General features: G+C 37.9%; 3 protein-coding genes across 3 annotated transcripts; 2 read left to right on the top strand and 1 right to left on the bottom strand.

The window, feature by feature from the left end:
- Positions 1–1,859: 1,859 nt before the first annotated feature.
- LOC108575178 (probable RNA methyltransferase bin3) lies at positions 1,860–5,271 on the bottom strand. The gene is made up of 4 exons (XM_017937906.1): positions 5,111–5,271; positions 3,226–4,528; positions 2,939–3,157; positions 1,860–2,894 (listed from the first exon to the last, which is right to left on the bottom strand). The coding sequence occupies exons 2-4, from the start codon at positions 4,516–4,518 to the stop codon at positions 1,983–1,985; spliced, it is 2,424 nt and encodes an 807-aa protein (XP_017793395.1). The 5' UTR covers positions 4,519–4,528; positions 5,111–5,271; the 3' UTR covers positions 1,860–1,982.
- Positions 5,272–6,546: 1,275 nt separating this feature from the next.
- Positions 6,547–7,642, top strand: LOC108575247. Its single transcript, XM_017937990.1, has 3 exons — positions 6,547–6,672; positions 6,750–7,170; positions 7,434–7,642. The coding sequence occupies exons 1-3, from the start codon at positions 6,547–6,549 to the stop codon at positions 7,640–7,642; spliced, it is 756 nt and encodes a 251-aa protein (XP_017793479.1).
- Positions 7,643–7,680: 38 nt separating this feature from the next.
- Positions 7,681–8,531, top strand: LOC108575248 (zinc finger CW-type PWWP domain protein 1-like). Its single transcript, XM_017937991.1, is given in 4 exon segments — positions 7,681–7,706; positions 7,708–7,906; positions 7,979–8,089; positions 8,147–8,531. Coding segments are annotated over 4 exon segments (639 nt in total). The 3' UTR covers positions 8,450–8,531.
- The last annotated feature ends 7,961 nt before the right edge of the window (positions 8,532–16,492 follow it).

The raw sequence follows: 16,492 nt of genomic DNA, 5'->3' as shown, positions 1-16,492 counted from the left end.
AAAGCCGCCTCTGTACGTCGTGTGGTTCTTGGAAGCTTTCGCCGTCGAGTTTCATATTTTTTTTGTTTTCTCTCTTTCTCTATCGTTCATGAGGAACTTTTTTTGTACAATCGCGAGTATACCATTTTTAAAAAATCCTTTCTACGTAATTTCCATTCATTCTCTCTTTTTCTAGTTCTCTATGTACGTAAGTATATGTATACTGTGTGACTCACGTATAACGAGTGACCACGCTTCAACGATATAATAATACTTTCGGCAACTCCGATCGTGTGGGTGTCTCTCTCTCTCTCACACGCACGCATACTCACGCACGCACACACACGCGCGCTCTCATTCTCTCCCTCTTTCTCTCTAAGTTCAACAAATTCGAAGATTCTCGGTTTTATAAATAAATAACAACTATATGAAACAATACGCTCGGGTCCTCTAAAATTACATAAATTTACAGGTCTACAGTCTAAGGTTTCCAAACTGACGTCTCACTTTCCCTCTTTCTTTCAAGTCTCCTTCAATAGATTCATCATTATTCACATACATTCTTTGTACAATTGCTTCTCTCGTTTTCACATTCTTCCACCACCATTGTTTGGGCAATTGAAAAATAAAGAAGAAGAAACAAATTGATCGGTTTTTTTTCCTCTACCTAACAAACAAGTTCACAATGATTGAAGTTAAATCACTGTCTCTTGCCTGATTATCAGACGATATAATCTCTACAACCAATCAAATTCAAAGAATGAATTATCCAACAATATTAAACCGACAAATTAGGTCCCTACCCGATCCACAGATACGATTAACACAATAATAATAATAATAATAATAATAATAATAATAGTAATAATAATAATTAGCTCCTTTCCAAACCAGGATGATTTTCGAGGAGAACTGTCAGTGCTGGCTGTCTCGTTTCGCTTCTTTTCACATTGTTCTTTACACACAGGAAAGACGAGTATGGCAACGCGAGCACGGATCAGTCTCGAAGCACAACCTGAGTAATATTCGTTTCTCCTCTCTTATTATATCGTTTTATCACGCATCCTTTCTCCTCTACCTCCTCTTTCTTTCTTTTTTTTTTACATCATTCGAAAGACACGGTAAAGCCAAAAAAGTCAGTTTTCCATGGACTAACCCGCTACGGTAATTGAGGGGCGGGGGATAAACGTGCTCAGATAGTACAGCAGCAATGCAAAACACTCAAACTCTCGTTTCATTAGGCACGTACTTAGAATTTGTTTCGCCTGTTTCTCTACACCTCTCTTCACGTTTAAAAGTGAATTTCTTTACATGCTCATCAGGCACAGCCAGATATCATACTCTGTCTCACTATCACACTCGTACTGTATATGCATTTAAAAGCGATACAATTTCTATCATGTACAGTGCTGGTTTTACAAATTTTTCCCTTTTATTTTTTCTCGTTATTCCTTCTCAAGTCTCCTCTTTTCCTTGCTTTCTCTTTCTCTCTCTAATAATGGAGTATCACACGTTGCGTCACATGTAACACCTAGTAGTAATAGTAATGTCTCCCTCGTGAATTCGAGATCGATGATTCAGACGCGCGCCGATACAAATTACAATTACACTGAAACTCTCACCAGGTATCCTACAAAAAGAGAACTCCATCCGTTTACTCGGCATAGTTAAAAATAAAAACAAAGAAACAGAAGCAGAAAATAATGGAAAATGTAACAATGGGGAAAATGAAACAGAGAGAAATGAGTAAGACTACGTGTCAAGAGTTTAGAAATGAAACATGTTGTTCTACCTATCCTTTAAATCGTATCACGCCACGGATTCAAAATACTTGAGCTCGGTGCCCTATTGGGATATTTACGAAGAATAAAAGTGGTGGATGGAAGGACGATGAGAAAACAGGAAACGTCGGCCAAGTAAATGGATAACCAAGCAGCCCAAGTGTGTCTGTGTGTAGTATAGCACCGTTCGTTTTCTACGCAGAGGGCATCGAAACTACTTATTTACGTGTTATCCGAGGTCAGTTGGCAGCGTTGCCTCTCGGTTTGTTTTTCTTCACATCGACTCCTCGATCCCTTTCCCTTTTCTTTCCATTCTTCGCTCCTTGAATCTTCTTTGTTTTCTGTAAAACTCGAAACTTTTTCATCTGTATCATTCTTCTGCTTTGAACGGCAGCTTGCATGATTTTTTTCTGTTACTGATTGAGTATTCGATTCATTGTTCTTCCTCAGTTCTACTTCTGTTTTATTTCCACTCTCATTTACAGATTCCTGTGATGTTTGTTGTTCCTTAGCTTCTGTTTTCCTTTTACCTTCATTCGTGATGGATTTGAAGGCTTCAATCTCTGGTTTGGGTCTCTTTGTCACTATTGTCCGATCATCTACCTCCATATTCCGTTTCCGAGACGTTTGATTCTCAGTCGAATTAGATTCTCCTTGACTCTCCGCTTCTACTTTATCATTTTCCATGCTGACGTCTATATAGCACATTTTCGAAGCATCTGGAGGCTGATTGTCGCTGTTGTGGCCTGGCGTATCGTAACATGGAGTTGCACTTGGAGCATAGACATTTTCCAATTGATCATACTGACTCATGGACTCGTTGCTTTGCTGACTGATCTCTGACAGGTTTCCCTCTTTAGTCTCTCCTTTCTTGAACAATTTCTGTTCATATTCTTTCTGTTCCATTTTTCTCTTCTCTTCGTCTATTCGTTCTTGCCTTTTTAAAGCGTTTACTATGGAATTATCAGGAGATTCTTGAATGGGACCAGCTTTGGTAAATAAGTGAATTGGTCGTTGAAATCCTTTTGATGGATGAGGAGGAATAGACAACACTTCGCACTTGGAAAAACCGACTTCAGGAGATAGGAGATACTGAGTGAAGCTGTGTGGTCGGAACTCGAATTTAGGACAGTACTAAATAAATATATTTTAGAAAGTGAATTAAATAAGGTATTTACTGTAAGATTTTTTTTCTTGGTATAACTACTCCAGCCTTGAGGTTCTAATACTAAAACCCCACCAGGGCGCAATTGAGCATACATGCGTTTGAAGGCCTGTTTCAATCCGGCATCGCCAAAATTCAAGTGTATCCACTTGGTTATTGATAGACAGAGGATGGTGTCGAATTGTGGTTGTTCCGTGCATAGTAGCGAGTCATCTTCGAGTACGTAATTACCCTAAAAATAAATACAATTACATCTCTTGAAAATTAAAAATTTTATATGATCTATATAATTTACATTACCTGCACAAAAGTGACATTGTAGGGGAAACCTTTGTGGTTCTTATTCTTTGTGAAACCTGGAATATCAACTGGGCCATAATTGATTGGCATAGACATTGGGAAGAAGTTTACATCCTGATGATGGCTGTCTTCATTACCAGCAGGAGACTGTACACAATTGACATAGTGTTTGATATTTTTTCGAGCTATATTGATGAGTGTTCTATCAATGTCAATACCAGTTACACTGCGGGCAGAAAAATCTCTTGCTACGGAAAGGGTAATGTGGCCAATGTTGCAACCAATGTCTAATACATCTTTCCCAAAGAATAAATGTTTGCGTTGTGCAAATACTGTCAGTCTTGTGTCCATTTCGTGAAGAGAATTACGGTACCCATAGTACCTGTTGTAGTTGCCATATTGGTAACGTGAGTCTTTCTCTCGAAAGTTTGGCATTTTTTGGTTCTTTTTCTTGTCCTGACTCGGGCGATGTTGTGGTCTCGGCTTCCATGCTCCAGGCTGAGGAATCACAGGGCTAACAATTTTATCCTTAACATCTACCTTTCTTAACCTTTTATCTTTAGGTTCTTCTAATCCCTTTAATCGTAATTTATTTTTGTCTTTCTGGGGACTTTCTGGTTTTGACTCTTTAGGCTGATTGTCCGCTGGTGAGTTTGATGGTGCTGGTTGTTGTTCTGTTTCAACATTTTCTGGAGCACTTTGTTCTATGGGTTCTGCGATATCAGTAGTATCACAATCCTTAGTTTTAATTTCAATTAAATCACTTGCATCGTTCCCAGAACCAGAAGATGCCCGTTTTTTCTTTCTATTTCTCCTTTTAGAACCCTTTTTTGTTGGAGATATAAGTTGTTTCTCATACTCATCATTGTCATTGTCATTGCAATTGCTTAGATTCAAAGGATCACAGATATTTGGTGGTATTATAACTTCAATAACCTCCTTTTTGTGCTTGGGTGTTGGTAAAGGGCTAGACTTAGGTGTAACAGCATTCATAGCTCTATTTATTTCCTCATCTTGCATACTGTTTAAATTTAAGGGATCACATATGTTGCCACCAAGTAGAAACTTAGTAGGTGGAATAATCACACCTTCCTTCTTTCTACGTTTATATGGTGGAAAAAATTTACCATTGCTGGTAAAGCTTTGTAGACGCTTTCTTCCAAATTTGAAATGACGGCTGTCCTCATGCTTGTGCTTTTTATGGGAGGAATTAAAAGTTTTTCTGGATTTTTCATTCTCCTTTTTAGTAATATTTCCCACTTTGGTGGAACGATCAACTTGTGCAGATGACATCTTGTGGAATCTGAAGAAAAGTTTGAAAAATTAAATATTTTATTTCCTTCACTACTAAAAATATTAGTTTCATTAATATTTATATAATTTAATTCATCATAATAAAACTAAGATAAGAACGTGAATAACATTCAAACTAAATTGCAAAATTATCACACAATATTCAAATAATATCCCTTTAGTAAATCCTACATAAAAAACGAAAAGTTCGAGAGCAAAATTTCGAAGCGACACCGTATAAATGTTATCAAAAACATAAAAGAAAAGACATTCAATAATAATTTAAAGTAATCCCCTTTTATTATACACTAAAAAAAGATTATATTATCGTTCAAGTATTTGTTACATAAAATTCTGTTCGCATTACGTTCACAATTTTGAAGGTAATACGTTTTTAGCGGCTAAACCAATCATTTGTCCCGCGAACTCTTTACGATCACGAATACTCCGTTCTCTGGGTAAATTTATTGTTCCCGCGATTGCGCATGCGTAGATTATGGTTTATGCGTTCTGTAAACGGATGGTCGCCAATGCCCTGAGTTTTTCTCCCGTATTTCTCCACTTAAATGCCCTGCCAGGCGAACAAACTTACCTTAAAACGTTTCGTGTACGGCTCTGGTTTCACTTCAACGTACTTTTTGCTCTCATTAAGCATAAAAATTCACGTTCGTCACGAGATAAATGATGCACCCAGCTCTGAACTGTCGTTGTGCGCCCATCAACGATGGCGAATAGCTGCTTTGCTTGCTTTGCTCAAACTCCATTTTCTATGTGGGTACCCGAATGAACCGAACGCAACTTCGGCAAGTTTCGGTCCCGAAACAGAATTTGATCGAGTAAAAGTAATTTCTCGAATATTAAACAGACGAAAAACCATGTAAAAGTAGCGAAAATTCGCGTAATTTGATTATTCGAAGCCTCCAAAAATGCTACGATAAATATAACGTTTACTGACTGTCATACATACACGTATATCTATATATACATGTAAATACTCAAAGTTGTTCTGTCATTTTTACACATTTCTATACGCTTTGAATAACAGAAATGATACAAACTATCGTTATCAATTTGCAAATTTGTATTACGCATAAAGAAAATGTTCAGCAAAATTATTAACAATTGAAACACATTGTATTAAGACATTTCATACGTTACTACTAGTTGGAAAAGCACGTGTGTGAATTAATTTTATTCTAATTATATTAATGTCCTTAGTTTATATTACGAAATATACAATGAACCATTTAATGATTAAAAATATTACTCATTTACCATAATAAAAATGACGTAGTTGCATCAACTGACACACATCAATGATATATTTAGTTCAAAAAATGCAAACATAACTACGTGATAATTGTGATATACTTTTTATACATACAAAAATGCACTAATATTTTTTAAATCCTTAGCACAGACAAACGAAGTTCAACAAATCCATAACGAACATAACTGACAGATTTTGAATCGCGAACGACGCACACAGCGAATTAGAATAAAACTGCGCGCGACGAAATTCCGGTTGGCCAATCACAGCATTGGCGGTAATTGTAAAATTTCAAGTAGATTAAAATAACTTCTCTTTTTAATCTTATGTTACATTCAACGATGATACAATTAATTTAAATATATATTAACCAATCAAAACCATTCAACGTTACTCAAAGTAAACAAATTTTAAACGTATTTTTAAACGACACACTTTATACATTCGTCGTTTGTTAGAAAATTTAGATTTTAATTGGTTCGCGTTGCTTTGCAACAAATACCGTGCAAAACGCCGTGTGAACCCCATTACAAACGCAGCGGGTTTCTTATTCACGCGTAATTTTTCGTTATTCCGCCGGCTTGCCTTTTTTTCTGATAAATTGCGTTGTTTTTATTTTAAAAAGAACAAACCGTTACACTTTTTCGTGGCACAGTGTTATTTTTCCGAACATAGTTGAGAATTGTGTTTCTGTTTTTTCTTCTATAAAAAGTATTCATTCAAACTTCAATTTCACACAAAAAAACACTCGAAACAATATGCAGAGTAAAAATTTTCTGTTTGAACACTCGGACCTGAATCAACCATCTCCTACGTTACTGTTTAAAAAATGGGACTTCGGGCAAGTAGAGTATCCCAATTCGTCGACAAATTTGTTATCACAGGTATCATAATGGATTTTAATTTTTAATCATTCTTTTTTAAATAAATGAAAATTATATTTATATCGCGTTTTTAACAGTTCAACTTGTCCCGTAAACCATTTGACGAAAACTCGTCTGATTCGTATTATACGCCGCCGATGGAAAGGAAAAATGCGGTAACGCCAAACGCGCCAATAAAATGTAAGAAACAGTCCAAGAAGGGAGACTTAAGGCCCAAAAAGTTACAGTACACCGAAGATGAATTGGATGCTCATAGCGTCGTGGACAGCGGCATACACATAGAATCTAACATATCAAATGACACGTTATTTTATAAACAGCACACAGCTAAATGCAATAGATTCGATTCCTCGCAAAAGCAAATACGTAAATTACGCACTAAATTAGACAAGATTAAAGTGGAATCGAACGACAAAGAGAACGATAAAAACGTCGTGGAAAATAGGTCTACAAACGTGTCGAACAACAGAAACTATGTAGCACAAGTATTTTCCGTAGGTAGGTGTACAAAGAATGATAAGATGCACACGCACACATTGAAAACTAAAAATACCGACACCAAAGAGAAATTAACACATTTACGCGTATAACAGTGTATGTTAGCTGTTAATTTAGTTAATATAAGTATGTTATGATTAAGGAAAAGATTGTAATAAGATTGTATGATATAAATAATACCATTTTATAAAGTGATAGAGATTTATAATGAGTAAAATTTATGCAAATTTAAAACGTGTTGTACTTTGCTTTTGGTTCATCAGTATTCAATCAAAATGTTGAAGTATTGTCTCAGTGTGATAGAAATCTTAATTGGAAAGACATATTATATTGGCTACAGAAAAGAAGGGATGTTGGTCTCTGGATTCAATGCTGCAGAAAAAAGTGTAAGAAATGGAGATATGTCGAGGAATATCATGATCCACTAGATGTACCAAAAAAATGGTATTGTGAAATGAATTTTGGTCTGTAAATATTCTTGAAATGTTTTAGGCTTTTTACGATGTACATATGTGCTTAACATTATTGTTTGATTTCAGATAAATTAATGGCATCATGTGATATACCAGAACAGCTTACTACAAATGCTATTAAAGAAGACTTAATTGAAAATACTTACAATGCAGGTAGCATTGTTTGGGCACATATAAGTGGTTTCCCATGGTGGCCTGGTATAGTTAACGATTGTCCTGAGACTTTCACATACTATGAATTGCCCAAAAATTCACTTAAGCCTGTAAATCTACATTTTATTCATTATATGACTTCACTATTTTACATACAGTAATAAAATGATTATAATTTGTAGATCAGATACAATGTCACATTTTTCAATGAAGAAAAACTTGAGAATGCCTGGGTCAATAAACTAAATCTTAAATCATTTGTCGCAAATAAATATAGTCGAGTTGTCAAAAGGGTAATATACTTTTATTCAAGTTAATTATACTATAAATAACAATGGTTTTTATTGCAGACAAAATTCAATGGAACTGAATATAAACAGTCTCTGCGAAGAGCATACGAAGTAGCTACAAATGCTCTTCAATTATCAATTTCAGACAGGTTAAAGGAATTTAGCTTTGTAGCACAGTACGAAAGATTTTATGACATCAATAATACAAGCCAATTAGTTAGTAACATTGCAAAAACAGATATTTTATCAGAAATGGATACAAATTTAGATGATGAAATACCCTGTTCTGATACCATAAACACACACCATACATTGAAAAATTATTACCTAAGAAAAATACGTAAAAATCGAGATCCACATTAAAGTACATTTTAAACTGATTTCTGTTATAGAAAAAAAACAATATTATGAAAAAATAAAGGTTTAATCACTTATATTCACTTTGATCAAATATTACTTCATATAATTATACTTATTTGTTAAATACACATTTTTTCAATAACATCTTGCAGTATTTATCTATTCAATCCGTACAAAATACAAAATATCGCAAAACTACTTTTTATAGGTTGTTCTTTACGTTGTTATGCACCGTGTATTGCAAGTTAGAAACACTCGAACTTCATCGATCGAGTTTACTTATCCACCGAGTAATTACCGACTGAGCATTTACAATTTGTTATGTAACTGATTAAATCTCCGTATTAGGGCAGCACTAAAATGTCACAAAACATTTCGTGATGCACTTCTGTAGTTAAAGAACGTGATTTAATTTAAATAATTAGTTATTTCTTTATTGCTTACCTTTGTTGTTTAAAGTGTTTTTGTGTTTGTATTTTTGTGCTGAAAAAATTGTTCATTTATACAAAACTTACAGACTTGAATTATCGTCAAATTTCAATTTAAATAGCAAGAAAGGTATAAATTGTATTTCGTTTGTAGTGCACTAATATCTTTCATTGTGGACAGTCCTCAGTATTCTAGTATTTGTTCAATATTATCAGGTGTCCTTTCCCGGGTTAAAATTTCAGAAAAAGTAGTCATCTTACAGGGCACTAAATCAAACGTACTTACGTATGTAAGTATATTGGACTTCGTCACGTTTCCTATTCCGTATGCATACATATTTATTTTTGCTTTCAATTATTCCTACCCCTATTCCCACTGACAAAGCATTTCAGTTCCAGTTCTCACACTTCCATACTAAATTAGCTATAAGACATTAAACGTTAATGCAGCAGTACCGTACTATTCGCTAAATCATTCTATTGTTCATTTCTACTCAAAGATAAAGCATTTCAGTCGTTTTCATTACAAATACACACGCCAAGGTTACTTTGTAACCAAACTTAATAACCTATCATCGACGGTTAATGCGTCGATAACGCCGCCATACCTTGCAGGATAAAACGATTATCCCCCGTCACTTTCTGAATAACAAGTTTCGACGACGGATCATATCGTGGGTTAATTAAGGCCAGTTGTTACTGTTGATTATTCACACGTACGAGACTAATAATAATAATTAATGCATCTATTACGTAAAAAAATGAAAAATAAACAATAAACACGTGAATAGTGAAGTGAAGTTTAATCGCTCTTTGAAAACCTAACCTTCATGTCATGTGGGAAAACATTAAAAAACATGCGTTGAGCAATAAGTGATTTGGTGCTTATTTTATATGGGGGTGAATTACAACAGTAGGATAATATGTAGGAAAAGGAAGCTTCGAATTTGTATGTATAGTAATATCTGATCCTGATGGAGAAGACGAATTGCTATGTGCCATCTTCAAACAGCTGTTCATGATAATTAAAATGAAAATACTCGATGTAAGTAGCGCTGATGATGCTAGTTAGCAACTGGTCCCGTTCCTTCATTCCCGATGTCGTTTGATTAGAAAACGTATCGTCGAACGGAAATCGAACGTATATAAACGTTTGTAAATCGGCATGTTAATGTGGCGCAAAGTTCGGCGGGGTTGTCGGGTCGACGTGACGTCAGCGGATACGGAGACCCTCGACGTGGTGAACTGCGACGATATTTGCGTGTAAAGTGTTTCTCTGCCATCCAATATAATGTCCCTTGTTTGTTTCGCAATCCTGCCGGAAAGGGGTTGACACGGAGCGCCGGTCGATCATTCCTGCAATTTCTATGCTTCGATGTGGAGCGTTAATGAAGGATTAGTGTGCTGTTTTTAGGTTAGTAAAGAAGTAGGGATTTTGATACGTAGACAATCGAACGAATTACACTTAAATAGGTTATAAGATTTTTAGGATTTTTGCTAAAACGATTTGTAAAGAATTTTGTATTAATAAAATGAGATATTATTTATCCTGGTGATACAGCAGGTACGTTAAATTAATCGGATAGGTTAGCAATATGTTAATGTACTTAAATCATTGGTAGATTATAGGGTGCGTTCACAACAACTATAATTCGTTTAAAGGTTATTTACATTTCTTCGAGTTTCTATGCACAAAATTATGTATGTTTTTTTAATTGAAAAACAAACGATCAATATTTTTGATTCATTTTAAGAAGAGATTATTTTCAGAGATCATTTTAAAAGAGAAAAAATACTAAAGGTGGAATGGAATAAATAGGAATGGTTAGTCGGGTGGTCTGTTGGTTCTACCGATGACCCGTGGTCCACTCTCTGATCCTTCGCAGTTAGCACTCCCTCCCAGTTGGCTCCAGAAAGGAGAGAAAAAAGAAACGATAACCCCAGATACCGTGGCGGGCACATATGTACGTGCTTGTTATCGTTCTTGTAATAGTCGGACGATCGTGTTGCTAACCGAGGTATACTCGGGTTATCTGGCCTGTTTGTCCTTCGCTACAATTTTGTTACGTTTCTTGGTGCTTTTCCTTGCTCGTTCTCCCGGCCAGGATCGCTCATTAATTCACCACTCGTAATCGTCGACAATTACTGGTAGTTTCCGTTTTTTTTTTTTTTTTGACCCAATTAGCGAACGGTGGAAAAAAGTCGTTCAGATTTTTATCGTGGCGCTGGTTTTATATGTTCGTTACAGTAAATGTGTGCAAATCTTACCGTGAATTTTTTTGGACTTTAAAATGGCGTATTATTTATTATTTTAAAGTACGTCTTTCTCGTGAAGATTTTTCATCGTGAAATCATATGAACGAGGCATGTATATGTATATATATTTTTAATGCACCCTACGTGGCTGCACCACTGCTCCAAGAAATAACTGGCGAACCGTTGAACCCGCCACGTGGAAATTCTATTTCTTTCGCTATTTCTTAATCGCTCCTGTGTCTCCCGTCAAGTCAAGACGCCACGAGCAAAAGGAAAAGTTGTCATTCGAAGTTCATCAGTAATTATCGCCGTTGCTCGTTACTTTACTAGCAAGCACAGATAAGAACGCTCAGGTTCACTGTACACATGGGGTAATGTGAAATTAACGATCAGGTTAATAAATATCCATCATTTCGAAAATTGTAACATTTCCCCCGAAAATATCGAATCACAATTTTATTATACAATAAATCCATATAATTGCTTATTTCCACGTATCGTTTAAATCAATTTGATAAGTGCAACGCGATAGCGTAACGAAGGGCCATTTTAATTATTGTTAATGAGTGTTTGGATCATTGAAACCGCGTTTTTATCGCCGTGCACGCGAAAACGTTCGTACACGCGAGATGACGCTCGTAAAAGAGACATTTATTGGTCGTAAATGCGTGCTGGCTGTATCTTGGCACGGTTGGACCTGAAAATCGACAAGGGAAAAGGGAGGTCTCGATCGTTTCGTGTCAGCGTGCTTAGGAACCACCACCGTATGACAATGGGGGCGTACGTAGTTGACAAACATGGGAGCGGCGTATTGGGTCGATGGTTAAATAAAAAGAAAAAAAAAAAGAGGAGAGAAAAAGGTAGGACGGGGACCGGGATATACATATAACCGAGGAGAGAATATACTCTGGCTGACCTTTCTACCTAGCCCCGCATGTATTTCACTCGGTTTATACCTAGGCGTGGCCTATGTGCTCCCTTGCCTCGGTGAACTATCGCGCTTCCGGTATAATCGGCCAGGAAAATACGGCGTTGGACGTATTCTTAAATATACATGTGTACATCTTGAATTTTCGCCTATTTGTTTTTCAGCTTCCATAACCTCAAATTGGACACGTTCAGGTATACACTCTTCTGTGAACAGAAAATTTGAAGCTTTTACAGTATGTGTTTATATTTTTTTTTTCATGATAAAATTTACTGTAAATAAAGTTCTTTGTGCTCTAATACAATGTTTGTCCGATTTATGTTCTCCTTTGTACATTTATAGTTTAATAAAGATACCTATATTAAAATTAGGTGTTCTAATATGGTGACTAATGTTACAATTTCTGTTACTGTCAATCACAGGAATTAACCCAAAAAGTAGCTCGCTAAATAACACGAAACATCTATATGTGAAACATTATTCTGTCTTATAATTATGTACGTATACAGTATTTTCCCAACGAGTCATTAGCACTCTAGAAAATATTCGACTTTCTCTCGATGTTAATCGGTAAAAGCTTTTGCAGACGAAACGAGACTTTAACAATCAGCACAACCACACACATAACTAAAAATTCCATCGAAACGTGTCAGAAAGAAGAAGAAGAAGAACGCATCGATTACAGGGATGTTTCATCCGATAACCAGAAACGGAGAGGCGAGGAAATGGTCGTGTTGGCTACACGTTCGCTTTTGCATAATTTCACGGTCTCTGGTTTCGCGGCCTCGCAACGGGTTGCACGTTGTGGCTACAAAGATGTTTCATCGGTGCCTAAATGCGTCTTTGAAAACGCACCCCGTAAAGTCCACCTCTAAATGTGACTTTAACGAGCATCGTGAGGAACGAGGAGAACGGGGAACGGACCCGCGCGCGGATTCGGGCGCGGTCAATGCCGTTTAGATGCTCGCTATTACTATCCGCACCGGCTGGTATTTTCGTCATGGCCTACTAATACACTCCGCAAATTCTCGCCCTACCACCATTCGACACCGTGACGTGGCCGTGGAAATATGCCGATCCTGAGTAGTGTCACTGGCCCTGATGGTCAATTCCCTTTTTTTCTAGTCGTTGAAAACGAGCTAATGAAGGGTACCTCTTGCATCCACTCCTTTGTTCAATTTCTGCTCAATTCTGTTAGTCGTTAGTTCCATGGTCGTTGGAGCATGGAACGGTTACACAGCCGTATGTTGTTTCTAGAAATTCAGAAGTGAAATTCGGAATAAATTTCTCGGGAGGGAAGATACGGTTATGCTCATACCTTTCGTCGATTAGTTCGTGAAAGTAACCTTTTTCTTTTGGTATTTGTTCCTCCTAAGGAAGGACCTCGAATTTTCTAGTATGGCATAACCAGGAAAGCAGCATACTAATGCGTTTAGCGGCCAACCGGGAACACAATGGACATGGCTACATATTCAAGGTGTTTGGGCTTCCATATATTCATGATCGTCATCTTCTTCTTAGGGAGAAGAACAGGCAGATGCATTTGCATTTGAAAGGCGAACGATTTGTGGGTCAGGAAGTTTTTCAATACCACGTTTCCCGGTGCGATGCATGGTGACCATTTTTCGGAAAATTGCGTTTGACGTTTTGGTATGTAAAAGGTGTGGTTACCATCTATCCGGAACAACGTTGTCTGTGGTCGGAAGTGATCCTTCCTCTATTACGAAATAGCATTACATAGCATTTGTCCTGTATTTGTATTTATCGCTAAAAGAAAAATCCTATGCTTATGGCAAGCCCAGGGACCTAAATAGTTACAGAACTATGTATTTACGTGAGTTTATATTTAACTCTAAAGATCCTACCCATACTTCGAAAAAAAACACCCACTTGAATTTACGACACTTTTTTTTACTGGAAAAAAGTGTTATCTGCCAACACATAGGATATATAGATAAAAGTTTCAAAGATACTTTTTTGTCGTAGAATGAAAAATGTTTTTTCTATCCTCATTTCTGATCACAGTTACAAACGTGTAGACATCGATAATGCAATGTCGAGTTTCATGTCCCTTCAGTTTCTTTGCGCATGGAGCATTATCTGTTCGGTTCATTATCGATAAAGCGCCTCTGGCGCCCTATTTCGTAAGCTCTACGCTACATTTCAGTGCGATAAAATTTTTTGAATTTAGGACATAAGAAAACATAGGGTCGTTAGGTCGCTCCGCGCCGATAAGATATTACCGACGTGGAATATAAGTGCACCGGTTACGTAAACTGGGTACAGACTGTGAAACGGGGTGAGATTTCATCCAACGACAACCATACACGAGTAGAATACGATGTAAATCATCGTTGTAACGAATCGAACGTTTCTCTCAGTTTCGAGTGGAGCATTATCGAGGCAGATAAATAATCTGTCGCAATCTCCCGCGGTCACTGTATTTGAATACCGGTTGATAATTAATCGACCCGTGCGTTTCTCGCAGATCGCTATTCCTTTCCTTGGGAATACCGAATATGTACAATTGAGGTTTACAAGGTAAAAGGAGATAAGCGATTGTAGTACTGCGAAGCGTTATCAGACGTGCACGCCTTGAACTCGGTGACGAAGCACTCTGCTTCCATCTATTTATGCGAGTATTTGCGAGTCTTGAAAAGCCTTCGACTACTAAGTGTATAAATTTACAAACTACCTAATGCAGATGTTAATTATATTCTTTGAACGGCACAGAAAGTCATAAGAGAATTTTCAATTTTCCCTTGAATCATTTTAATAGTGTCCAGGTTAGAGTTCGATCGTAAAACTTTTCATATTCTTCGTACAAAGTAGACACGAGTGTAATGTGTCAGATAAAAAACACAGAATTGCAGCGAAAGAGTTAATGGAAGCAGTAATTGTCCGTGGCCCCGCACCACCTGCATCATTCACGAGGTGCGCCCCTGGCCTCGCGCCGGCGCGAACTGTGCTACTACCACTACCAGTCTCACGCACGTCAGTTTCCCCTACCATCAGGCGGCGCGATGGAAACGCGCACTCGTGACTGGCGGCTGGCGGAGTTCTCGCCAGCTTCCGCGCAGCTCAGTTCGCGTCGCTCCTTCCACCGGTTCGGATGGTTTTTCTCGTGCGTTCAAGTCGCCAAGTTCGTTCAGTTTCGTGCTCAACGTTCATTCGAAATGAACTCGGTGCTTCCACCTCGGTTTCCGTCTTGTAAACCAAAGAGTTTAACATTCAGTCGAGATCGAAACGAGGAGTAGCACAGACATCGTATACACGAAGCCGGTTCATTCGCGCATTCTCTCGCACATGCGTCATCGAAAGAGGAAGTCTACGTCTCTCCCCACGAATCCCACTCCTCATCGCTTCTTCAGATTTTCGCTCGGTTCGCGAATGCTCTTGCTCTTTTACTCTCGGCGACTTCACGTTCGTTCTCGATCGTGTGCCACTCGCTTCCGGCTGACAGTGCGGTTTCCGCGACTCGGGAGTAATATCCTTCTTTCTCCCTGTGCAATGATTCTCAGTGACCTGCGAATCTACCACTTCGAGAGCCTTGTACCCTCGTTGCCTAGCGTAAGAGGAAGAAGGTGGCGACGAGTCATCGTGCACTTTGCTCGAGTGTGCGTCATGTCTCGTATCTGGAATGGTGCACCGGTTCTTCCTGTCCGCCCTCTTCGTTCTCTACCTCCTTGAACCGGAGAATCGATCGAGGGGGCCACTGCAGCGCAGGACACTTGCTCGTAAAGCCTCGACGAATATGATATGATGCTGCCGATGGTGGGAAATCATTGATCAGCGCGCTGTAATCGGTGAGCGAGAATTTTTATTTAAATATTTATTGCTTTATGCATGTTCGTTTCGCTTACAGATATTATTAATAATGCATAATGATTCGTTACGAGGAATTCTCATGGTTAGATATTGTAATGAAGGGATAAACGATTCTGGTTCGTTAGGATTCTTTTGAAAGCGAATGATTTATCGATAGTCACGTCGTCGTGCCGGAACGGCGGTCGCTATTATGTAACACGCGTAATTTGAACATGGATACCACGTGTCCACAGTTCTGTTACTATTTTTATTTCCTTTTATCATTTCTCTTTCGAACGACTTGAGCTTGTTTGGTAGCTTCAGGCAAGAAAAAAGATTATTAAAGTTGTGGGATATAGCGGTGAGCTGTATATTTTTTGGAATAATTCGAAAACATATGAATTCCACCGGTGAAGTTGGTTAGAACACGAGGATCGTTGGAAACGTGTAGGCGGGTGTCGCTGGACACGGACACGCCCATTGGTCGAGCTTATCGGTACGTTCCGCGAGGCCTAATTGAATTAAACGCTTTGTAGCGGTTTTCTAAGGTCGCTCGGTGTCGCGCCATATTTGGCTGTCCGGGAAGTAAGTTTTGCCCCTCGCGTGGCGGTTTCGTGTCTCGATATT

Source organism: Habropoda laboriosa, unplaced genomic scaffold (assembly GCF_001263275.1).
Source record: "Habropoda laboriosa isolate 0110345459 unplaced genomic scaffold, ASM126327v1 scaffold207, whole genome shotgun sequence".
NCBI lineage: Eukaryota > Metazoa > Arthropoda > Insecta > Hymenoptera > Apidae > Habropoda > Habropoda laboriosa.
This window is presented reverse-complemented; position numbering and strand designations above follow the sequence as displayed.

Coding starts and splice junctions, on each gene's coding strand:
- LOC108575247 (XM_017937990.1), top strand. CDS start 6,547: ATGCAGAGTAAAAATTTTCTGTTTGAACACTCGGACCTGAATCAACCA. Junction 6,673..6,749: donor CGACAAATTTGTTATCACAG/GTATCATAATGG, acceptor CGTTTTTAACAG/TTCAACTTGTCCCGTAAACC. Junction 7,171..7,433: donor AGCACAAGTATTTTCCGTAG/GTAGGTGTACAA, acceptor TTGGTTCATCAG/TATTCAATCAAAATGTTGAA.
- LOC108575178 (XM_017937906.1), bottom strand. CDS start 4,518: ATGTCATCTGCACAAGTTGATCGTTCCACCAAAGTGGGAAATATTACT. Junction 3,158..3,225: donor ACAATGTCACTTTTGTGCAG/GTAATGTAAATT, acceptor ATTTATTTTTAG/GGTAATTACGTACTCGAAGA. Junction 2,895..2,938: donor CCAAGAAAAAAAATCTTACA/GTAAATACCTTA, acceptor ATATTTATTTAG/TACTGTCCTAAATTCGAGTT.